Raw genomic sequence first — 27300 nt, 5'->3', positions numbered from 1 at the left:
GAGTATTTAAAGAGTAAATCAGGGTAGATATTAAATCGATGGGAAATTTTATGAAGAGGAATATATTCTATTGATTCCTGATTTATATTAAGCTATTTTGGAATTCGTAATTGTGAAAAGGAAAATAGAGAGGCACTATGATCAGTACAGAAACGTTTATTCGTAATCTATATATAATTTATAAACAATATGTCGTCGACGTTTACGATGGAAAGGGGATAGACTTTTAGCTGGGCTTAATAGCCAAAAATCTATCGATCCTTTTTCGTTTCATATAAAATCATACAAGAACAAATATTATCGTCGTGGCTTTTCTTGATTACATATTTACAAATTTTATTTATGTGTAACTGTATTACACACACACATATATATTAATATTAGCATGTTATATGTATATATTACCATATCGTACATTGATTATGTTAATTACTACAACTTTTAATAACAATCTTAGTAAATTATCGCGCATACATATATTTAAACGCCAGTGTATTTGTAATTCACAGTGGTCGTTCGTTGTCAAGTGTCCAACATTAATATACCATCGTTTCCTTTCTGATCTGGTGTGGTACATAATTTATTGAACGAAGTTGTTTGACGATATTTGTTTGGCAAATGTACTCGTGTAATTCCAACGAAAACTTAATTTTAACAAAAACGTTCATTGCAGCAGTGCCCATAATGCGAGTATTAACAAATTATTTGGAATTATTGGTACGAATAATAAATGCAAACAAATGATAGATAAATGTTGATAAATCATGTCACGCATTTATTTTCGAACGTCCTGTCATTAAATCGTTTTGTTTTTAGCTTGCTATAATTATTATTCAAATACAGTACCTTCTCTCGCATGTGTTCATTTTCCCAATATATTAACATCGTCGAATAAAATTATTGTGTATTCGACGAGATGTGATAAATGGTAAAAAACGTGGCGTAGGGAATAAAATATACGAACGTAATTATTATTTCTTATCGAGTTTCTCCGTGCTTCATTTGGAGGAAGTTTAACACAAGATTAAGCTTACTTTGGTCTTAACAAATCTGCCATTCGCAGCAATGCTTGAAAGTTAAACGGGAGTTCAATTGATTTTAAGTCCCTCGAGGCCCCAGCTAGGTCTTGAACTTTCGGTATTTGTCCTCAATGGAACAACAAATCCTATTATGTTCTACTATTCGAGGTTCTTCTTTTATTTACGCATTGTATCTGTACAAAACATTTCTATACTCTCTATCCTCTCTTCGATTTTCAGAACAAGGTTGTTGTATATTGTACAATAACATCGACATTACGAATACAGTGCTTTACGATTTCGGAAAATCATGTACGTATCTAGATACAAGAGTATTCATTTAGACAATCAGTTTATTATTGAAAAACGCGGTTCCGTTGAAAACGTAAGATGATTAATATTAACAATTTAATGTGATACTTTACAATTTCTCCTCGCTTAATTGTTATTAACCTCTTTATTCGCAAAACTTACGTAATAGTTTAAGTAATTATTAGTCGCTGGTATCATAAATCGTAGATCTAGAAGGTTTTTTATTTTGCATAGAGATCGAATAATAAAAATTTAAGCGAAATACGTTACGAGCACTACTCGGAGTGTTATTATGTGAATGACATTTAAGGAAAATACTTTACCTACCCTTTTATTTTAAGGAGCGGTTCACTTTACCAGCTCCGTAATTTACCATTTTCCCAGTAAATGTGCTTAAGTCGAGTTTCTCGTAGAGCTACTAAAATAAAAAAATACGACGTTTCTAGTTAACTTCAGAAAGATATGCAGCCTCTAGAGACGCGTGGTCTGTAGACCCTTTAGCCTACATCATACGTAAGTGCTCTGTACATCTGTTTGCTGCGTGGCGGGCTGCCATTTCTTCATGATCCTAGGCTTGAACAGGTGACCAAAAGTGGTACGGAATTGTCTAGACATAGAGCAATAGAGGATGAAATTAATAGCGCCATTTAGCAGGGCAAGGATGTCCATCACTTCGCCGAAATTATGATAGCAGTTGCGAAAGAAACAGTCCCCCAGGACGCCAGACAAAAGACCCAGAATACCCTGAGGGATCTCTGTGACTAAGAATAAGAGTAACACGGCAACGAGCATCTTGGTTGTTCTGTCTGCTCTTTTCTCAGACTTGCTTGGCCTCCTTGGTATTGACCCATTGCCCATAGTGCCAGCGTTCCTGCATTGATTGTAACTCTTCAAGGCCTGCTTCCTCCCTTTTGCTCTGGAACATGATTCGAATCGATAAACAGCTTTCTTTAATCGTTATTTGTTTCTTCAAAATTCTTTCCTTTAATCGGAATATTTTACGTGGATGGGATTAACAAGTTAAATAAAGTGAAACTGATCGATCGAGCAACAAATTGGATCAGTTCTGCTGTATATACTTTAATGTAGCGAATTTCTTTTTGTGCGAGGAATGAGTAAAGAAAGTAGAGCAAGCACCGTGAAATTTCTATTTCGTACTGTTGGACAATAAATTGTAATTTACGTTTGATACGAAGTTACTGCTGTTAGATTACCTGTAAAGAGCTTTTATCAACCAGCAGCTAATGACGGTAAGTATGACGCAGGGTAAAAGTTTCACGACCACTCCTAGCACCCAGAAATTTAACTGATAGAAGAAGTCCTTGTGCTGCGAATAGTCCGCGTCGACTGTATATGCAATTTCCAGGGTGCCATTTTCGTTCACCGCTTGTCTTCTTATCTGTCAATTGAGGGTTCAAAAAATATTTGAATAAGTGCTTGAATTTCACTCAAAATTTAAGGTTAAGCCTTTTAATCAAAGAACTAACTTTTTAACTTAATTTATGTACTTACTCCGAATACGAGATAGCTCGGAGCACAGGCAACGAATGGCGCCAGAAAACTGCTCCATAGAGCCGTTTTGCAACGAGCCGCTGTACACCAGGAATTGTACTGTGGAAACCTGTGATAACAAAAGAACAATGCGTTTCATACCGAAGCTAACAAAATTACTCTTTTATTCTGCCAACGGTATTCCTGCTTTTCTCATTTCTCATCGCCTATTTTTATGAATATTTCAAACGTTTCGTAACTGCGAAAATTATATCAACTTATTTAAATCATATTAATTATTTATGCAAATGAAATACTCGACGATGTTCGTAGTTGTACCGTTAAAGGAACAACGTCCCTTCATTTGTTTCCTTAATTCGTGCTTATCTTACAAGACAGAGGAATGTATATTCCGTAGTCGGAACGCAACAACTGACCTGCAAAGGCAAATTGTTCGAGCGGAGATCAGTTAGTCTGAAATTTAAGTTTTAAGTTTTCTCGATATTATAAGTAAAACAAAAACGAATAATTTATGAACTGATTTTTATTCAAATACTTTCGTCCTTAGCTCCTGTTAAGCGTTCCTATCGATTCTTCGCCTTGTCTTAAACGCAGATTTCTTCGTTTCATTACTCGTTGTTGAATCCATTTATAACGGTGAAATAATTCGAAAGTTCTTTTGGTGTTTTAAACAAGAGATCCAACCATTTAACGTACGTAATTGAAAGAATTAATCAAAGGGGTCGTGAAATCAGATATCGATCCACTTTATTTCATAGTATGGCAGTTGTGATTGTTCTTCGAGTCTTCGAGTATTAAAATACTTATCGTTAGTCGAGAGTTTGTTCAATTGATCAAAAGTAGTGGAACTCAAACGGATTTTAATTCGATCTTTGATCGAACCGCATCATTAAGAAGTTGATGTCAACTTAAATTGACACAGGTAACGTGTCAAAGATTCGTTTTATTCCAAATTCAGAGTTAACAGAGGAAACGGCTTCTCCAGAAGAAGAAGAAAAGAATTTGAAAGCGATTTGACGGAACAGGTCGATTTCGTAACTCTAATTCCATCTGATCGGAAGTGACATCCGCCAGAAAAATGAAACTATCGTGAAATATGGTCCTTGAAGTACATATAGCTGAAGTAACTTAATCAAACGAATGGAATCGATATTTTCTTGATCTGTACTACGTATTATCGTTGTAACCCCCTTATCACCTTTCACTTCATTTTTCACAGTTCTTTACAAAGCAACGCTTTGTTTCTGCATCACTTGAAACGATCCGAATACTTGACAAGAACGTGCTGCTTTGATTGTAGAATATTAAAAGTGAAAAAAGTGATCAACGATTTCGAATTAAAACTCGACGCGCTTTTTTCCTATGCACTCTTTGAATTCGACAATTTAAAAAATCCAATTTGTTTAAATTGATTTCGCGTTTCAACCTGTTACCAGCTGTCGATTACAGTATGCACATAGTCGTGTGAATTTCAAATACTATGACATCGAAGTTTCGAAAGCCTGTACTATTAAATTTCGCAAGTGACGGAATGAATATATCTGATACATATCCAATTTTCAGCTATCAAATTGAGGCTATATCTTTCCTATTTCATTAACATTTATCTCGTATTTTTCCATTGGAACGTACGTAATGGTTTCAAAAGTATTGATCATTTAGTAATCAAAGCTTATTGCTCGTTTTTAAATTACCAAGAATCTTAATGATATATGTTCCAACGTAAGTGTATAATAATTTCTTAGAGAAGAAGTTTCAGGTAACGTTATTTAATATTGCCGATACTTTCTCGTTCACCCGAACAGGGGAATGGTAAAAGGGAGAAATGATTGGAGGTAATTTTCCATTATTTGTTATCGAAGAGTTTTGTCATGCTCAATTATTTTGTCATTTAATCACCATTCTGTGTTCAAGCATATACGCGTAATTGTATTATTTAAAAGTTACTCGTCACGTATAGTCGTTTCATCGGGACACGATTAATACCGCTTTGAAATGCAAAATACCACATAAAATATCAGGTACTCAAATATCAAAAGCAACAAAGGGAATGAATGGTCGCTATGGACATTGTACATTGTATGTCGTATCACATTTTTAAATCAATAACTTTATAGTTCTATCTCAGCCCATCAAGTTTTTGGTTCTCATCTATTATTCGCATATATTTATAACAATTTTTAGATATTCAAGAAACTTGCAGATTGTTTTTGTTCGAGAGTATTTTGGAATTTATTCGTTTTTCTTTTGGAAATTTTACTTTATCACTTCGTCCTTTGGAATTCCTTTTTTTTATGGTAATGATCACTGTTTCTATTACATCGATGTTTTAATTTAAGTCTTCGCTAGATAGGATACAATACAGGCCTCTCAAAGCGATAATGAGACAATTACCATGATATTGATAGAATCACTATATGCATTTCTATGCAACAAACTTCGTTAGGTAAAGAATGAATATTCTTTTTTTCATTAATTTAGAATTGTCCCAGAGGAACGGCTTATTAGAGAAATTTCCATGAGTTCCTTTGAAACTCGGATGTTTTGCCTCTATTCTATATCATTCTTCGTTAGTTATGAAATAACTACATGTGGCATTAATTAACTAGCGGAAGAGGAGGGAATTTCTTTGAGAGGGACGCACTAAAAATTGTGGGAAACTAATGACGTTGTGAAAAATATAATTATCATTGTGACGTTATGACGCTGAACTCTCTCGGCATCTGTCTGACTATTAACATTTTCTTCACTTGCGCTCGAAATGAATGAACCTTTAAACAAAACTCAAGGAAAAATGTTTGAAGATTATTCTAACATTTCCAGAGTTTCAGGATGAAACGATAAAGGTGATTCTGACGTGAGTTAACAGAATATCAACGTTTCTCATTAAACACCGACTGAAAAGAGATTCTCATGGGGACGTGCTTTATGAGCATAGCATAAACAATTGTAAAAAGCTTGGTAGCATAGCCAGCTATGATATAGGTTAAAAATATTTCGCGAATTAAATTTTGTTTTTCCTTTGCTGGTCATGTAGCTTCAAAAATACGTTTTTGCTTGTATGCTACTTACCATCGACCGCGCTACTTTTTTCGCAAAAAGGCAACTGTGCGCATGACAGATCCGCAAATTTATCCGTTCCAATTCGGCCAGAACATTAGAAGCACTTTAGAATCGTGCAATATTAATGGATCTTACCAAGCAAATCATGATAATTAGAAATATATTCGATTGCACGTCAGAGAATAAATTGTAGCAGCTGAAACAACTAATGTATTATACATATTCTCCCACGCTACTGTTCCGTGTCATGAGCATTAATAGGTATATTATGCGAAACATAAATAGAGATTAGTTACGTTATAAACATTCTTTGAGTAAAGGCGAGGGAATGATATAGATACATTTTAAACTATAAATGCAATTAAATTAAATACTTAAATAATGAGAAAGCTAATTTCAATTCAAATAGAAGTTCGATATTATCCATGAAACATATTCGATCATAAATTTCCAATATTCCGAGAAAACAATAACGAAAAGCGAAACGATGTAATTAAATACAAATAGAGAAAACCGATCAACGATCGCGCGGATATATTATCGAGATATTGAGGAACAGATTATTTTCTTGAAATTCCCTATAAATTCTAATATTATCTCTATTTTCTATTTTCTATTTTCCCATAGTAAATGACATATAGATGGGCATGGATCGATTTGACACTCTTTTTGTTCTCACTTTTTATCACGTTATTTAAAGCGGCCTTGCCGCGTTTCATCTCGGTCAAATATTTCTCCATCGTCTATCGTCACGATGTCTTCTTTGTCAATAATACATCGATCGAATGGAGTGACTCTTTTGCAGGAAAGTACGGGAACGTGCTTTCTATTTCCTCTTTTTCCATTGCACGTTATTCCTGTGGAGATGGAACGTTAAGGAGAAGGAGAGAAGTCAACGGGCGAAAAAGCACAGCTTCTGACAAAATCCTTAATGGGATTAAATATCAAAATACTGCATCAGTGATCGGTAGAGACCACTGTTTGTTTTCTCCTTGTTTTCCCGTCGGGTATTTCTATTAATACATTCTATCTTTGTTTCAAACGCGAACGGTTTAAAGATTCTTTCGTGTTGATTTCACCGACTCGTTGTACAATTCTGTCACACTCTCTGATTCAATATTTGTACAGGTGTAGGAAGATGGAAACTCTGACGTATTTGGCATCGTGCTTAATGTAACGAGTTTTCAAGCGTGACTACTGTTGTAAAAAGAAACTATTCAGCGTTTAGTGAGGCGATACAATACTGTTCAATGCATCACAATCCAGGTATTCATCTATTCGTAAAATCGGAATTTCGTCTGCTTGTGTGGAAAGAAATTCTAATTACTTAATTATATAATAGTTTCTCAGTGTGATTTAAAAACTAGAGACCAATAATTGCTACGAGTAAACTACAGCTGGTTAATTCATTGAAAGATTCCTGACATATCTAAAATTTTATCTCGCAACAAAAAAAGTAGGAGAAAATTATCCGATTCTGTGCAAAGTCATTTTAATGTTTAGTTAGTATATTTACTTTACCGATGTATCTTGATTGTTTAAAAAAAAATGAAAGCATCGCGACAGCTGCTCCCTACGGCTGCTTTAATTTAGAAATCAGTAATACGAGCCATTCGAGAAATTGTCTTCGTGCAAGAACTCGAGAAAACGAGAAAAATGAAGCGCAATGTTCCTCTGTGAAACGTCATGCAGATGCCTTATTTGCGCGAGCAAATGGTCCAGTTGCCAGTAAAACTGCGGCAAGTGTACTTCGTTAAAGAAAAAATATCTCTGTAGCGAGGAGAACGATCTACCTTACCAGAATTATGCCTCTTGTATGCTTTAGTTATTACTCGATCCTTTGCTCGATATCTCTTGTCACACTGTTACTCAGATACATGAAAGATTGTTGAATGCAAGTTTTGCTACACTTAGCAAAATATATCAATTACAATACCAAAAAACGCAACAACTTTTATTCATTCGATAGGTACTTTTTATTAGAGATATCGTGTAATTTAGTATCTTGTAAATCGATTTAACCATCGATTTCCGTGATATCGTGATCGTGTGCTACAATTTTATTCGGGATATCAGTTAATCGTACAGGATGTTTTAGAACGAATGATAGGTTATTCTACGTGCGAAAATAAATTCGAAAAATACAATATGTAAAGCTTCTTTCAATATATGTACAACAAAAGCACGTGTTTTCCAAAGATTTTATTTGATATTTTTAATTTTGCATATACTAGTAAAATAACCTGATGGTCAGAACTGGTGTTATTTCGAATGCCAGCAGCGTTTGTAACTGAATTTTCCTCGTGATGTAGGAAAGTGATAATTGCGGTATCACGCTAAAGTATGTCGAAGCATACTCTAGTTACGAATATACTCTTTGTGGTTCTACGATGAATTCCAAGCGTGTTATGGAATTAGATTTTAATTTACGTTCACTTTTCTACTGTCGCAAAAGTAGTGTTAGAACGCTAGTATCGAACGATCGATACGTTTTAAATGCTGCAACCATACATGAGCGTATTTAATTCCTTTCCAGCAACTCTATAAATAAAGTTTTAATGCTCAATTATTTTAATGGTGCCCAAATATTTTATTTAATTGCTTGTATCAAAATTGGTTCTTCCTTTCAGTGGAATTAAATAAAAAACTGTTTTTGTAGCAGAGAAAAAATGGAACCTGGATGAACGATTTATTGAATTACTCTACCATATAAATATTATAATGAGTACTTTATTTTCAATATTTTATATATTTTTAAATTTTTCACACATATATAAACATCTGCAGTGTAATTATCATTCTTAAAGGCGAAGTAAATTCAACAATGGCCATTGCATCAATTCGTTTTGACATCACAAACATGTAATTGGAATACAGTTACTAAGTTAAAAATTGTGGTGTGTGATTGTTATCGAAAGGCCTCAGGCATTCTATTCATTCATTCGCGTTCTTCCACGAATGGAAAAATCCTATATTTTTCATTTAAAATCACAAATATTAAATAATTCCTGACCCAATTCATATGGTTTCGTATTAATCGGGGAAGTTACTTACTAAGTAAAAATTGAAATCGAATGAAAAATATTAATTCAGAACGAAATATTTTACTCACAAAATCCATAGGAACGTGATTAGATTTGATTTCAGATTAAATCTCTAGCTGTAGCATTTTCTAAAGATAATCGCGGAAAATTGGGAGTCTCAACGGTGCACTGGAACGAGACAGTAATACAAAATCATCTAGCAAATATTCAACTGACCTGACATTTTCTTCGTGTGTTTGTTGAACATAACATTTGTGTAACTTCTGGAAACTAAGCATGCTTTTCTCTCAACCAGAATTCCCCTTTCTTCTAGTTTGTGTCTCTTTCGTCATGTTCCCACTTATTCACGTTGTACTTTATTACTTAGGCAGTTTCGTTTATTTGTGAAACTCTATTCTATTTAATATTTCATTCAATTTTTAATGAGCATACGTTAAAGCTCCTATGATCGAACCCAAAGATTATCAACATTAAAACTACCAGAGTTTATTGTATACCTCGATATATTATACACAAATGAATATAATTAAAGCGATATAATCCCTCACTCTCGAATAACATAAAACCATAGCGGATCTGATCTTTGTCTTTAAAATCCTCAGTCAGTTAGTTCATACCCATTAGAAGAAGGAGGCAATTTCTCCATATCGCTTCATATCCGACTAGCTTAGGTATTCATAACTTCGATTGCATCAATAGACTTTGTTCAACTGCGAACGGTATTCAACTTTGTTTAATTGTCAACTGTTTTCACAGATCCGTTATCTCTTTTAAAGCACTCATGGTATCTTAAATGAAGCTGTAAAAATCGTTAGCGCTCGTTCTTCTCTTTATCCCAGTTCATATACCCATGTGTCCGATACCAAAGTAATGCCCGTTAAACAAATAACGACACGGATGCCTATATTTGTTTAATAATTGAAAAAATAAAAAGTCTAACGTTAAAAGTTATTACTTGCGTCTATTGCTATCTGAGTCAATACCATCCAACTTTTACTCGTGACATAAAATGGATTTTTCCATTCTAAAGAATTTTCACACGATGATTTTCTGTTTTAGGACCAACATGACTGAAGGACGATTACATCCTAGTACTGTAACTTTATTACATTACTTTCTTCTTCCTCTAATGACCACATATGTCGGATAGAATCATGTAAAGAGTCTTAACCGTAAAATGAACCGGCCTCATCGAGCGACGATCAATTGATAAAGATTTCATTATCGATCATATTGTATCATATTTTATCATTTCTGGGAATATCGGAACGGGAATATGATAATATGCTTTGTCTTTGATAAATGAACATGTCTTGAATACAGATGCGTCAAACGGGTTGTTCATCGTTTCGCGAAATTATCTTGTTAGTTAACATTGATAAATCGGTTGATCTGCTAATTTTCAATCGGGCTTATGATCGGCACGAGTAATGACGGTTTAACATGAATATGTACGCTGACGTATACTAAACGCTGATTGAATTTTGATAGAATGACATACATGATAGATTTTCAGAGAAGTATACGATAAAAATGGATAATCCGCTTCGTAGATTGTTATTCGCTTGCTCCATACATATCTCGTGGATTTTCGTGTTCGAGAATTTAGAGAAAGGCCACGAGAACAGCTGCATATGGATTAAATGTTTCTCAAAATTGAATATGACGTATTTTATGTATGAGGATTCTAGTTTCGTGTTATGTACCGCAAGGATATGAAGTTGATTGGTGTAAAATGTTTCTTGAACTTAATGATCATTTGAGGCTTGGAAGAAAATCCAATCAGTAAAGGGAAGTTTGATACTTAAGACAAGAAACTTCAAGATGGTAATCTATAGTAACTGATAGTTGGTAAATTACTTTGTTCTCTCCAACGAAGATTAATTATTACAAAATTGGTCCATTTACGATATTTCCTGGGCAATTTTCTTTGAGAAACAAAGACATCCGACCAACTGAAAGCTTGCCGCGACCCAACTAACCAACATCTATTCAAACTTTGGTTTGAAAGTAGGCGATATCAAATGCAAAAGTTAACAAATCAAAAATTAATCCAATGAGGAGGCATTCGCGTTATTGACTACCGGTCCTGAAATCAGATTTCGTAAAAGTTATAACTTTATTCTCTACGACTTTATATACCCGTTTGCCCTGCTTCATTTCCTCGAATTTATTCGAGGGCTTCGGTATCGTCGTGACTTCTGAATTGATAACAGAACAAAATTTCGCTCGTATACACGTGGAAGTCGATTTTTTAAGAAAATCGAGAAACAGTTATTTATCTTAAACAATTTCCTTAGTTTTTTTTTAATTCTGTAAAAGAGATATTAGGAGTTTCTTGGATTTCGATTAACGAAAGTTTCTTGTCTCGATGGAAGTAGTTTCGTCGATAAAAAAAGAGTTTTATGAATCGACGAGGAAGATTTGAACCTCCAGGGGGTCTATAAGGTTAGCTTCTAACTTATGGGTCCTGATAACATCAATCTTGATTCGTGAAATTTAATGCAGAAGATTTATAAATGGTGGAATTCAACCAAGTCCTAGACTTAGTAGCCATTCGATCAATTGTAGAAGTTGAGAGAATTTTTATGCTTAAAGGACTAACTTACTTTCTTCATCGTACTGTATCGTACGAAGGATGCAAACATCTAGCGTATCGAAAACCGATATGCCGTTTACAATATTTATTCCAACCGGTGTGTAGGTATGTGCATCCAGGCGTTCTGTTTCCGATCCTACAGAAGCTTTTGCTCCATTCCTTAAGCTTTACTTTTATCAGATTCAAAATCCGTTAGTCGTAAATTTTTGTTTTGTTGTCTCAACTTGGTGCATGTTTGCAAGATAGTTACTAAATGCAAAAGGACCTGGTAATTGCACGCGGCAATATACATTTCTCATCTTGAACACGGTGCCGAATTCTATAGCACGATAACGGAGACGAAGTAAAGCATCCGCAGAACCAGACCTTAATCAGGACAGCAGTAACCTAAGCGGAAACCGCTGGGCATGTAATTTGAAATTCGTGCCCGCTTCGTCCAATAAAGCGGTTGCTGGATCGGAATCCTACTCACCTAATAGCGATGTACCTCCAAACGGCCAGCGTGAGCGTGATGGCGATGCTGATGGTGTGCAGCAATTGCGTGAAGTGCATGTGGAACAGTACGAACACCGCCCAACCATAAGGAAATATCTGCCTCTTTGGTAGCACGATGTACATATAAATAGCGAACGGAATGTACTCGAGCATTACGAGCATATCGGCCGTTGCTAGACCAGTAAGGATTCGATTTATGGGCGCCGTTACCATGTCTTTCCTTGTCAGGACGACGATATTTAATATGTTGGCCAGGGTACCAAACAGACACACTATCAACGCCGCGTAGCCATGATAATTCTTATATTCGAGCGCCAGATCTCGAACTGTGCCGTCACAGTAGCAACTAATTTGGTCATTGCTTGTTTTATAGTTGGTTAGATTGCCGAGAAAGTTTTTCGCGTAATCGATATCTTCGTCCGTAATATTCATACTAAGCAAGATGTTTGTATAGTTATTCGGCCGACTCATGGTGTTTATGTGGTGCAACAGGAACCTCAGACGTTGTAACGTTGCGTTCAGGTTCATACGGTACCAGGCGTTTTCGTAGTGTATAGGATAGGACATCGCATTTCAAGGGATAACTGCATCGTTGCTTCTCTTAACTACTCTTAGCTGCTCTTGCTGTTTGGTCACGTACAGCGTTTATCTATTATGGACCTTCGATATTTAATCATTTCTAGAGAACAGAGATGAGTCTGATATATTGCTCCAAAGGATATTCTCTTCTTCCAGGAATAAGTCACACTACACTGGTGGAATTTTTTAATAAGCGGCAGGTGGTCTACCAGCATTTTTCGAACTATTCATGACAAATAGAACGTAATAACGCGGTATCGATATGGTGGACATATAGATGAGGAATTTTTTATTACTTTTGCATTCGAATGGCCTTTTATTGTTTTTGTGGAAGATATATCCTCGCACGGATTATAAACTTTCTTTTCTATCGTGGTAAGTTACTTCACTGGGCATCAACTTGTATTTATCATAGTCGCACGCGAGAACTTTACGATTCAAAGAAACGTGTGTTCAATTTATGGTGCACTGGAAATGCATTCGGAGATGCGACTCACGTGGCCGAGAATTTGTCTCTCACCCTACTGAACGTCGTTCTCGAAGAGCACCGTATCCTTCTAACTTTTCTTTTCTCCAAGGGGGAACCAGTTCCCTTCTCTCCACAGTATATTGCTATCGATTTCGCATAGAATTCAGAAAAATGTCTTTGAGAACTGAAACTCGTAGATATTCGTAGGAATACCTCAGAGATATTCGGCGCAACGCTGTTAGATGCTTGAAGATCGTCTGCTGTTGTTCCACGTTTCGAAATTTTAGTTTTGTAATTTGCGTTCTTCGCATATACTTGGATTTTCCATTAGATCTCGCAGCATTTTTCCTCTTCCGTGACTTGTAGTACCAACGATACGCTCTCAGCTGAAGAAAATTTTCTTTGCGATTTGACTTCTTTGTAATCTTCTCCCTGGTGACGTTCCACTCGCGTTCCACAAATCAGTTCAAGGTTCTTCATTCACCATGGCTCGTTCCTTCGATAGGATTCACTTTTACGAGTTCCACCTGGCTTTTTAACCAACTCATTCATTTCATCGATCGTTTTTTCCCGTTCAACATATTTTTCAAACATTCTTCTGGGAAACCGATCACCTCCAACCCTCTTAGAACAGATGTCCTGTCTTCGAAGCTTTACCCGGTTTCACTCCCGTTCCTTTCACTCTCTTTATTCCTTTCTTTTACGACTCACCGGCTCCCTTTCTATTTACTTACTGAATTTTCTCCCAAAACACTTTACAGTCACGAAATCTTCAGATCAAAGCTAGTCACGCGTGGCGGTGTTTTCTTAACCCATGATATTATTTACGATTTCGGCGCCAGTTCCTCCCAAGGGATAATCCCGTGAGACACGATCAAGGCATTAGCAGCGAATCTTGACGGATTGAAGTTTCTACAGCGACCGACGTTTCGTCAGCCGAAAATCGATTCCATAGATGGAATCGATGTCTTTTCCGCCTGTGATTTCGCTCATACGGCAATATTCCTCTCGAAACGCTAATAAGACACCCGATCCGAGTGGAAGATTATGGAATTTCCATCGACTAAGTCTTACGCGATCTTCCACGATATCCTCTTCGATTTCTTCAGGATTCTTCAACGTAGATGTTCCCAACAATCTGGACCTGAAACAGATCGTTCGATTTCGATCAAACGTTCGTATACAGGAGGGAAATGCTGACATTGTCTTTTTTCTCCTTGCGATAACCAAGAAGTAGATATTCTAGCGATTGTCGATAGGAAATGGAAATAGATAAGTTAGTAAGATATCAGAATTCGTGGAATGCTCTGACGAATATCTAAATGCTAATTACAAGGAAGGTGTCGTGGCCTTGTGGTGGTGATTAGACTGTGAATATTTATATGCCTTTATAGAAAATTTAAATATAATATGATAATAAAATTAGATGTTCCTTAAATTATTTCAAACTATTATCTTTACAATCTGGTTAATGGCTAATCTCTATCGTGAAATTTTACTCTTTCGAATATTCTATATGCTTATGCTATATACTTTCCACAGAATTGAGTAGTTTGCTTCGTGGAAAGTGTATAAACTGAGTAAATGTTCGTAGATAGCCGTTGCTGTAAGGACCTGGTAATGAGAATTTGAGGCATGTTTTTGCGACGAAATAATTTCGTAGAACGAAAGAAGAGCACGAAGCGAACAAAAGCTAACGAAACGTTAATGCACATTGATTATTAATGTCCTTTATGCCTGTGTTATTTTGTGTGTCTTTACTAAATATTGTTTCAAATTCAAGAATGTTGAAGACTGAACTAGTTAACCGCGGAATTTGGTTTTACAAATCTCTCATGGGATTAGATCATGGAATGTGTAAATAGATACAAGCGACGACGTGTATACTCGTCAAACGCAGTTAATTGGTGAAACGCTCAAATATTTACGACGAGATAGAATTTATATGAAAACACGCTATTTAATTCTGCTAAGGGGATTGTTATTACAACGTGTATAAAAGCTGAAGATAATACGTATACATAATATGTAGGACACATTAACGCATGCCATATTTATTTCGTTAACGCAACGGAAAATTTCAAGATCGCAGTTTGTTATTCAAAAAAAGAAGAAGTTTGCAAAGCAAAGAAGTAGATTGATGGAAAAAACTTCAGATAGGACGAAACTTTCCAAACTGAAGAGCTTTGGAAATTGAGAAAGTAATCTCCTGGTCTGTTTGCATTTTTATAATAGCGAAGAATCCGTGTCTCCTTGGAAAATGTACACGTGCCGATTGCGATAGATTTTAACCTGCTTGTCCTCGTACTGAGTTCTAAAAGAGAAAGTCTTATGAACAATAATTTGGATGTTAGGAAAAAGAATGGAAAATAGAGATGGACTTTCGCGGCCGTTGATCATATTATACACATATATTATACCCATATATATTATACACAGGCTTGGGTATTTTGCAAGTAAAATACTTGAGAAATAATTTCTTAAATTTACTTCATGTAAAATTTTTGCACGGTTGATGTGTTATAAGGGATACACTAACGACAACTCTAAACACTTTAATCTGCTTATAAACTTTCGATGCGTGTATAATGTTTGTTTTATTAATTTTCTGTACCGATGCAAACTTCTCGAACTTCAATAGATTACTACTTCGTTTGAGTTGCTTTCTAGCTTAATTGCTTCTTGACTAGTTCTGTTTTAGAATCTTTACGGTATTCTCTGATATTATGGTAACTAAGTATTCTCCAATACCATACCACTGTGGTATTATAAATCTCCTAAGAGATAGATATTGTGGCATAATCTGCTGATATTGTTCTATAATATTTCACAATATTCATATATGAAATTTTAGGGGTGCCCACGCTGCCCCAGATGTCCACATATTCTGCTATATTCGTACATTAATTTGTTTTAACATCTTTGCAATATAATAATCAGATATTGTGAAAGTTAAAACTTTACGGAATAACCCTTGAATTCTCTACGATTTTGCATACCTCATGAACCTCATGATATTTAGCGTCGTGACTTTCTAATCGATAACGGGTCGAAATTTCACTCGTTAAACGCGTAGTTGATACCGCATTTTCGCTGCCGATTTTGCTGTTATATTATTAAAATCTGCCCGCGTGGTCGATTTTAGCTTTTAGTGGTACATATTAGTAATTTATTTTTTGGTCGTGTTATAGTGGTGGATAATGGAACGGCGTTGACAATGGCGAGATTCATAAATGGACGCCACATACCGTAAAATCTTCCTACGAACGGTAAGTCGCATATTTTTGATTCTTGCAGTGTCCAATCATATCAAAATGACACGGGCTACCGATTGTATTTCCTGCATGTTATGGCGAGCATAGTGATACGAGTAGCACAGAGCTCATTTATACTTAACATTTAACATTGTATTTTATTTCTTAATTAACTTGTCGGCTACTTTCGTATGTAAGACACGTTAATTTAATCTTTGCTTCTCGTAGAGAATTTACACTAATTAAAAAATTAAATTTAGATACAATTAAGTAAGAAAGTATCTCGCGATAAGACGAATAGGTTCCGAAATTAAAGCAAGAAAATTAATCGATTTTTGGTTTTCCCAAACTATTGGTTCGATGTCAGAGTTATAAGCAAAGTAGTTTTACAAGTAAAATATTTCCTTCCGCACCCTCGTTTAATTTAATTTTGCGATTAAAGTCTTTTCTTCTTTTTGTTTAATTCTACTTTCTAATTGAAAACGTTCAATCGGAAGAGAAATTTAAACCGCTGGTTGTTTCGCTAATCAAACCTTGTAATCAGGATTTTCAGCACATATAAAAGCAAAAGATATGTGCAATTTTGATTGGCCGTATTCATGAGCCGCAATTTATATGTATGTGCGTTCCTTATAACTTTTGTCTCTGTGCTCGCTTTATGTATTTGCTCAATGCATAGTTTAATTTGGAAATTGGAAGGTACAGAGAAAAATTTGATTTGCTTTGTTAAGTACAAATTTTCGAAGTATTTATATATATTAAATTTAATTTTAATTAAAATTCGTACAATTGAAATTCTGAAAATCTCAAAATTTCAACGAATAAATTTCAGCAATTTTGATGAAAATACATCTATACCTTCTAATATTTGAACTAACTTTCATATAATATAGGCCGTCAATTTTATTTATGCAGCGTACGCTTTGCTTTCGGGGATTGTTTAATGTTTTTCTCGAGCTGACAAGTACATACAATTTAAAAATTGGCAAGCGGAATCGAATTGCATTATTAAAATAAATTACGACTGCTTATAGTTTTCCTCTTTAGTATTAGAGTTACGAAATAAATAGCAATGCTTCCGATTGCTTGTATTTGTCCACAAATTTTCGTTTATGATATCGATATTAGAGTCGCGAAGTAAACAGACCTACGAAATAAATAATTATATCGTTGTGATTGATTTCGATTTCCGTGATTTTCCTCTTTAATATTAAAATCATGAAATGCTCGTAAATAGCGTTCAAACTGATTACTCGGATTCTTATTTTAAAGTATGCTATTGAGCAATTGTAGAGTTTCTCAAGTGTTTATCTGTAACGCTCATTATGTTTACTTTAGATTTTTCTGTAATCATCTCCTTGTTAATGGACTCAGAAAATTATTTTATTTATGTTTAAAAAGTAAGCCATTTGCGTCGGGAATAAAACGTTAATCTTATTTCCTCTTCAACTTGTACAATTTATTTTTTAATGAAGTCACACCTCAAAAATGTTGGAGATCGCTGAGATGATTTGATTTCAGATCTGGATTACAATAAAGATCGTAAAAATAAAAATCACAAATTCGAGCAAACTTTTCCAGTCTACCTATGGCAATCATCCATTTGTAAATATAAAACAGTACGAGCTGTCGATTTTTACACGTATTACATACATACATATATATGTTTTCTTATCCAAAGCGACACATTCTAACTTCTGAAATTTGTTGCGTTTATTCATTGATATCATTCGATTAAATGCCGCGTACTAATTCATCATCGATCCGAAATCTTGAGATCAAGTATAAGACAAGTTCGCCCACATGCATCGTGTGCTACACGTTAGATTATCGACACTATTATTTTTTTCACATATCATCGATATCCTCTACAAGTTGTAGCCCTGACGCGGATTAAACTTGCGAATTCACACGATCCCAAAAGTATCTCATTTCGTGTAGCTGGATGTTCTGACCAGAGGATTAATCAATCGCATCTGATGCTTGTCTACGATGGGAATCTATTGATATACGACACGACGGATGCTCCATTACGACGTTAGATCACACGGAATGGTCCATTCATTTATTTTTGATTCCTTCCCTTTGAATAGAGACGCTGTGCGTCCTACTACTAGATCCTATCGGGTGATACCTCTACTCTGAAGCTTATTCTGTACTCCAAGTGTCCTCGATGACTATTGCAAGTTGCGATGTGACCACTTTCGGTTCGCGTGGGAGTATGCGAGAATCCTAGAGGAGTCGCAGATGCTACGGATGTATTCGAACTTTTTTAATGGAGGACGAAAACATTCTTGCGATGAGAAAATTACAACAGTACTTCTAGAATGCAACAAGCATCATAGCAAAGTGAAAACAATTTCTTTCGGAAACGTAATACGTACCTACTTACCTTTTGTTTATGTGTGTGTGTTTGCATGAGGTTGTTATACATAATTAAACTTATTAATGCTTGTTACGAAACTTATCGATAATATTTGTTTCTGTGTACGTATTTCCTACAGTACGAAACGTTATCTACCGCACAAAACATACTCTATTTCTTTCTTTTTTCTTTTAATCCTTTAGTTCTAGTATATTTATTATCTGAAAAATGTGCTTAACATCACGTTGTGACAGATGACTGTTAATTTCATTAATTTAGTTCCGAATTAAATCAAATCTTGGGCTATCTGTCATTTGTGACACAAAACGTGCTGTTCTTCCGTTAATAGAATCCGCAGAAAAATATTGGTGGTTAAAATTTTTTCAATTCGCGGAATTCTTTCATATCGTTGGTTCCATAAAAAACGGAATATGAGAGTGAAGCCTTTTAATTTTTCAATTTCATGTTTCTTTCGATTTTGCTTCTGCAGAGAGCATAGCTGGAATGTCGTGTGTTTAAAAATTCTTCGAGTTACGAATTTTACCGATATATGTGTATATATGTAAAACTATGAACTGTATACAGCGGTTGTTTTAGTTCTCGTGAACTTTTCCAAGCTTCGTGTATACATACATGCGAAACTTGCGACATAACATAAGCAAAAATGTTGTACAGTCGATGTATAAAAAATTTAATACATCATAAAATGAAAAGGTACGCATAAAATTAAACTGTAATATAAAAGAAAGGTATAAATATGCTATAAATATATTATAGTAATAATTTGTTGGTTTATCATATGATGCTGGTTGCAATATACGTTTCAGCGGATGTTACTGACTTTTTTCTTTAGCTCGGTTTTAATTTTGTTTTAATATTAAGCTCATTTTTTTCCTTTCGGCTAGCTGTGTATTAATATTAAAAATACGAACTCAAGTCCTGAAATGAGAAATGTAGTTCAACGTATGATACGCTTGGTAATTTTCTCATCACATTTGTGTTCACGGTATGTAATTAAAATGTTAGCTTTTAAAAGGGAACTACAAATGTATTAAAATATTTATATGGTTCCGTTAATAAATACACGTAAAGATTTTTCTTTTCTTCTATCTAATTATGGTAATGTCCGAGGTAAGTGAATGATAAAGAAACACGTTAATTTACATTCTTCGATAATAGATTTTAATTAGAATTTAAAATATTTGATTTCAGTTGCTCTGTTACTGCTCATTCAAAAAGTAAATATTGAGAAAAAAGATTATGCGCGACTACGTGAAACTGTGAAAATGAAAGAGCAAGATATACGTGTTTCACTCAGAAACATAAAATAGGTACACATTTAGATATTTTCAAGCAACTGACATGGTTACCGAAATTGCAGATAAATAACATTTAAAAATGCCGTAGTCTGGCGCCCATAGTATTTAATCAGAATTTAATTGCCACTGTGACAATTTTTAATCAACGTGGATGCCCGACCATGACATTTTTGTAACTGGTAACACTACACTATTGGCTAACTATATCAGTTACATAAACACATCTGAATATCTATTTTATATTTTATATTTCCGAGTGAAATACATATGTATATTTTGTTCCTTTTTTTTTTTTTTATTTTTTTACATTTGCATGTTTTCGGGTATCATTTTTTCCAATATTTATTTTTTTTAATCCTTTTTAACACCGGTGAAAACCTTTAGGTAAACGCGTTGTAATAAAAAAAAAAAAAAAAATATGTCCATTCTCTTCCTGAATTCAATGATTTAGACACATGACCGTTTTTTGCAGTCTGTCACTCTCATCATTTTGCTTTTTTCTCGATATACTACATAATTTACAACATTTACGTATTTACGTATTTACGTATTTACGTATTTATTGTAGCAAACATGAATCGATTGAGGCCTGTAATGCTAGAATCAGTCAAGCCGTTTTTATATTACAGAAACACAAATAAATATACATACAATACATACATACATATATATACGTATTAGGGCAAACACAAAAAGTGCTTGAAATAAATTTAATCTTGAGAGATCTTCCCCTTTGTCGTCTTTTCTTTCCTTCTTATACGTAATAGTTGGTTCACCAGTACCATGTTCTATCTATGACGAACAAGACGGATGGTACGTTACAAGGATATTTTTGATATATCACTTTCATCTAAAGATTATTGATCGCTTCGTTTGGTCATCGTGTTCTAGTGGAAATAAACGTCAAATTCAACAACGTACCATACATAAACCGAACATTCATGTGTGTGTCGGTCGCTTGTTAGTGGTAAGATACATCGGTTCATCCCGATAGCGCAGTATCAGATTGTCATCGTTGATTAACTTTAACCATTATTTCACCATGACAATGGCCGTGTCAATTGCTCTTGAACTTACTCCATAAAGCTATCGATGTATTTTGAATGAGCTGATATTCTATAGACCACTATTTCTCGTGTAATTTGATAAATCCAAACATGTTTACTGTTTTTGTTCCTTGGATTATTCTGCGTAGCTGTAGTCTAATTTAAACTATGTGCTAGTTTATCATTGATATGGTTTAGTTAATGATCTAGGTATTTATTAGGTATCGAAGGGAACAGGCATTATTTCAGAGGCAAAAGTGTTGTTAATATCATCTAGAATGCTAAGGCTAACTTAGAATGTGTTTATTTCCAGGGTCTCTTAAAAATTAGAAAATATAAATTATGTAACTATCAGATAAATTAATAAGGATGACTTGGATCTGCTTTTCTTCTAACGTACTTTAATTTAGATTGAAGTTATCATTGGCTGACGATTGAAGCTTTCTTCGTTAAACTATCCGTAAGCGAATTTTCTGCAGTAGTTCATACGTTCGCAATTTAAGACAGATATAGATAGCCGAAACTGTAAAGCGAGTCATGGGATAACGTTTGGAAAGTGCTATTCGAAATTGATGTCTTTTTCCTCTCGTTCGTCAAAAGTTCTGAGTAAAGTCTTTGTCGAAAATTCCCATTGAAACGGCTGAGCATTTCTAATTTTATTTTCGTTGAATCTCATTAAAATTGATGATATAAGAGAACGAATGAGATTTGTCTGAATGTGTCGTGAAATGATTTCCTTTCTTCTCAGGATTGAATACGCTACAAGGAAAGACGATTTGAATTTTTGAAAAGGAAAAATGATACAAAATCTTGTTCACATTTATACGTAGGTAAGTTACGTTACAGCGTTGTAGTTAAAAAAGAGAGATTTTTGTATGTTTGTATACCAAGGTTTGGAATTTCTAATGAAAATGTCAAAGAATTTCATCGTACATTAAGGAGAGATTATTCTCTTCACGCATGAGTGGAAAATAAATTATTCATGATGACGTAGTTGTGGCGCAAATTGCTTTTAATTAAAGCACTGTTTGTTAAAAATATTTTAGATTTGCGTGGCTGAGTAATTCAAAATATCCGCGAATATTCGCCAACGCATACCGACGTGTCTTTCTGTTCGCGTACACTAGCATATAGGACAGAAATCGCGGGCTGTAACGTAGGCATTTGAATACAAAGTATGACGTAAAACGAATCAAATTTTGATTATGTTCAAGCGAGTGAATCTTTTATTATAGTTCCACGAATCTGTTAACAGTATTGATCTTTAAATAGCGCGAACGGTCCGCTATTTTTGTCACAGATTTGAAGCTAGTTTTGTTCAAGTTCCCCACTCTCATCCATCATTTGTCACAGTGTCCTATCTACGAGGAACGACCATTCTTCTCCAACTTCTAAAATATCTTCTTTCTGAAAACGACATTTTTAGTTTCTGTATTTATCCGGACACACATTTATCCGAAATACGTTGGTCGCAATTGCAGTTCATTATCGTTTTGATGTTATGTTTCGATGTATCAAAGAAAACTATCTTCCCCAAGACGCCTTCAAGAAAGGAGCGACCGAGTAACGACGACAAAGCGACGACAAAAACATCGATAAAACGTCGATAAAGCGACGTTATCTTCAAACCGCCATTCCGTGATTTTTATCGTAGATGATAGAAATCATGCAAGTCGAAACAGCGAAAAGATGAAAATCGAAATAAGCATCGCGAACACGAGACACAACGACACATCGTCACTGCGGAGAAGCTTCGACACGTCTATCGATCCATCGTGGAAAACCTGGACCGGAGCTAGCTAGTTTCCGTCTCATTGACATATAAAATGCGCATACAATTTGCGTTTCACGATAATTTCTCCAGCATTCTTCGCTGTTCTCTTCGTGTTCGTTATTTATGGTATTTTTACACGCCTCCACTGCGCTGGCCTGAACTACATATTACTCGCTCCTAGATACACGCTTATTCATGTCCTTTCATTATTTCTATTTCTCAGGATAGATCGGATTCAAGCAGCATTTGTATTTCCTTGACTCGTCAGTGACGATTCTGATGTACGATTCGTAATTCAAATACTTGATTATCGATTGAGAAAGTAAGGATGCATAGTTATCGTGTTCGCTGATCTTGGCATATACGTGGCGTTGATACAATTGTGTCTAATTGTAAATAATTGCTGTTGACTGTTTTGTGCGTTACATTACAAAATTACTCAGCAAGTTAAATAAAGCAGTGTGATGAGATGACAGTATTTTAATAGCAGGAAATACGTTATTTAACGTTCCTTGAAACACGATTTTCTTGATGAAAATAATTTAATCCAATATTTTCCCTTAAATATTGAATATTATTAGAAAATATTGGATAAAATACTATATACCGCTTGAATTTTTTCATCTGTAATCTTTACTGAAAGAAGGTATCGCGTCAATGTTGAAGACTTTTAACAAAACTCTGTTACGATTATTATTGACATCGTGCGAACAGAAGTTTTATATAATTGCTTTATAAGACCTTTGAGCCCCGAGTTCATCAATGAAGCCCACATTTTGATTTATGACAGATCTCGCGCAAACCAGAAATCTTTCTAATAGAAATTTTCTAATAGCACTTTTTTAGAAGAGCGATATATATATTTATATATATTGAAAAAAAAAATATATATATATATATATACGTAACAAAGAGCCAACGTCGCGTAAATTAAATTCTACGTAAATTCCAAGTTCTTTAAATACCGAATTCACTTCTAAGGTATTACCTGTGTGGGATGTGCCCACGTGAGAATGTTTATAAATCCAATTTTGAAGTATGAAAAACATAGAACATGTTCTTTGAAATCGAAGAAAAGCCTTTGTGTGTATGAAAATATATCTCGCTGTTAAAGAGATATGCAGCAGTAAGACTATCGAAAAGTACTACAGGTATTTCATCGACTCTCTTTCGAAAGCAATATCACATTTCTCGTAAAATATACAATACATGATTCGAGGATGAATCTGTGATGGAAGCCGGTCGGGTTCTTCTACGCATCGAATCAATCATAAATGCGCCCAAATGGACGCTCCTTTGACGTTTTGATCTACTTATATGGGACACGGTTCTCTACGGATAACACAATATTTTCTTTGCACTTTGTCCTTTTTACATTTAACGTGTAACACGTGTCTGAGCCAAATATTATAAAAATTGTTATCATAACATTACCGAAAGGATGGGAAAATACAGGTATGAAACACGAAAAAAGTAATTTCACGTGTGGCGATATATTTTTCGAATAAATTTACATTAGCATACCTGATTCCGAATTTTCCTCACCCTTTGATATTTTTCTCAATTTTCACGTAAAAAAAATAGGTCGAAGTTGCGGGGTTATAAAATCGATCGGATTAAAAAGAAGAAAACGATAATATTTCCACGTGGAATGGTAATTACTATTAATTATTAATGTTTATTCGGCCGCACAGCCACGAATTGCATTTGGTTTACAAATATCTACATATATTTAAAAAGTTATCTTATCCACGGTAATTAATATTCCACGTTAATTAAACTGCGCCTTTCACAATTAGGGGAGATTTGCCCAACCTTGATAAAAGTTATTCGAGGAATAAAAGAGAATTCAGAGAAACGGATACTTTACCGTGTATTTAAAACCAAGTTGGTCATTCTATTAGAGATTATGAACAAACATATCATAGTGGACGACGAGTATTTCTTTCTTTTATTTATCACTTATGATTCATCCATGAAATTTGATTCATAATATATAATTCTGTATATATGTAGAGGGATCGAATGGGATGAAAAAAGCTTTAAAAAAATTGTGTCTGACATTTCCGAAAATATCTAATATCCGGTTGCATGCAATCCGGTGAAAAAATACAAAATTATAAAAAATAAAGTAGACTTGGTAGCCCATCGAACTAATCGGAATTCCAGAATAACTAAAACAGTAAATACACTCGAGAAGGATCGTACGAAGAAGTGTGAAGGGAGGACAGGGTTGGTGTCCTAAAATTAAGGTTCGTGTCGAGGCGAGCTGACGTTAATGATTATTAATGGATGGTTTATTTTACTTTTTTGTGGTCCTAAATGTCACGGGCCAGAGACACATTTCTGGCAACGGAGATTTTATTCTCGACTTAATAACTTCATTATTTCGTAGGCGATCCATAATCGAATTAAGAAAGCTCGACAGGAAATCTTTTCAATGTGTAGCCTCATTATCAAGATTTCGCATTAGCGTAATTGTCTAAACAACGGGCCATGATGAATCACGATGGCAGACACTAATGCATCGTTGAACGATTGCCATCGAAGATTATACAAGTCCTTATGATTTCCAATTCCTTCGAGAAAAATATTTAATTGTCTGTATTTTATTCATGAGTACGAGTTATTCGAATAGCTTGGTGAATTACGATTTCATTGAATTTTTTCGTATGTTGATTTTACTGCTCCATTAATTGAAGGTAATTTATTCGGGGAAAAGAATTGTCTAGATATTTTGAAAGGATTCGTTGAGGAATAAGGTTAACAAAATATTATTTTTTAATTCTTCAAGTTTTCTTATGATTATTTTCGTCGCGCGATATCTTATATTGTCGCGCAATGAAATTGCTTTTCATTCGTTTACCAGCGTGGGCTATATTTTTATTAATTTCGCATGTATTCCATCTGCTTGTTTGCTGTATGTTTCTGCTTGTAGATTGTAGAATTGATAGCAGATGATCGTCAGATAGTTATGTACCATTATTTTCTACGGACAGGGCAGCGATTTTAGCATGTTATTTTTAAATTATTATCTCTACATTTTAAGGACAGATAATGTTTATTTTTCTCGGTTAATTCCATTTATCTAAATTGCGATAGATTAAAATTGAATTAAAATCTAGTTAAATTGCGGATAAAGAGCTTAATAGATACAAACGATAATTCAATAATTTCATATCTGTATTGAATTCGTCAATTGAATAATTATAAAATTAATGGAAACATTAAACATGCTTAAATTAAAAAATGGATCATACTTGCTTGTCCATGATTCGTTCGCCTGCTTTGAAATTTTAATTCAGGTGCACTTGTTGAAGCTGGCTCACATAAATCGAAGTATCTTTGTCTTTTTCACGCGTACCGATATCACGTCCCGTCGCCAATGTTTCACACAAGCACACGGTATTATAGTACTAAATAGAAGACGCGAAAGTGTCGCGGCAGGGGAAATGATTCCACGCCTTTCTGCGATATATTGTTCTCCGTAAATTCCTCTTCAGAACGGATTGCTACGCAACAGGTTACTTCGTTGTAAGAAATGGCGAAATGAAGAAAGCGAAAAGAAAATGAAAAAAAAAATAAAAGTCCGTGATTTACAAACGTGGAAAATTAACAAAGAAACTGAGCCAGATATATCGGCATCTATGTTTCTATAAAAAAAAATCTACAATCTCAATAAACGAGTTTTATTATAAAAAAATATTTTTATTGCAAAAATTAATTGCAATAAAAAAACGAAAAAAATATTTGCACTAACTATTATTTATTTAATCAAGCTCGATCTCGTAATTCAATCCATATCGAGTCTTCGTGGCGATTCTTAGCGCGATTCTATTGACAGTTTTTAAATTAATATTTAATTAAACAGCACCGAAACAGGTTGAAATTAATGACATATAGCTCTGATATGAAGATCATTTCGCTATGGCAACAGGTTACTCGGTTACCAAGCACGAAGCGGCAGTAGGACGAACAAGTGGTACACGTCGAAAACGGTTTGATGGTCACGGGGTTACTGGTGAAAATTCACGAGGATCCTTCGCTCTGCCTCTCAGTGGCCTGTCTCGCACCAAGAAGGAGCCTGCGCGATAACCATGGTGCTCCACGACGCCCAGCATCCACGCTTGCAATTACAGACATCCGATGAACAGACTCGTTGACAGATAGTCCTTTGTACCAACAACAAGGCTGCATTGTTGTTTGATGCATTTAGTTAAAGTCCTCCGAGATTGTCAGTTTAATCAACAGCGGAAATGATTGAAAGTGAAATGTAAAGCGGAGAAAAGGAGAAGAAAATGAGGTATAGAAATTTTTAAATGGGATACAAGGCTCGGGATAAATAAAACGTTCGACACAGTTAAGAGATATATCGTTAAGTGTGGCTTTCTCCGAGCGAAATATTTTTTTTTATCATATAGTTACACTCGCTCGATAGTTTATCCTATAT

At 34.7% G+C, this 27300-nt stretch overlaps 1 protein-coding gene across 4 annotated transcripts; it reads right to left on the bottom strand.

Moving 5' to 3' along the window:
* Positions 1 to 140: 140 nt before the first annotated feature.
* LOC100649839 (G-protein coupled receptor dmsr-1) lies at positions 141 to 26877 on the bottom strand. Of its 4 annotated transcripts, none has more exons than XM_048405771.1 (6): positions 26611 to 26877; positions 26111 to 26362; positions 12022 to 14236; positions 2844 to 2952; positions 2546 to 2730; positions 141 to 2247 (listed from the first exon to the last, which is right to left on the bottom strand). In XM_048405771.1, exons 3-6 carry the CDS (start codon positions 12609 to 12611, stop codon positions 1839 to 1841), a joined length of 1293 nt encoding a protein of 430 aa, XP_048261728.1. In that variant the 5' UTR covers positions 12612 to 14236; positions 26111 to 26362; positions 26611 to 26877; the 3' UTR covers positions 141 to 1838. The 4 variants fall into 4 exon arrangements, with proteins under 4 accessions (XP_048261728.1, XP_048261729.1, XP_048261731.1 ...); XM_048405772.1 differs by having other exon boundaries at positions 26725 to 26877; XM_048405774.1 differs by having other exon boundaries at positions 26801 to 26867.
* Between the last annotated feature and the right edge of the window lie 423 nt (positions 26878 to 27300).

The sequence above is a fragment of the Bombus terrestris genome, chromosome 5 (genome assembly GCF_910591885.1).
Source record: "Bombus terrestris chromosome 5, iyBomTerr1.2, whole genome shotgun sequence".
NCBI lineage: Eukaryota > Metazoa > Arthropoda > Insecta > Hymenoptera > Apidae > Bombus > Bombus terrestris.
Note: the sequence above shows the minus strand (reverse complement) of the source record. Positions and strands in the feature narration are given on the sequence as shown.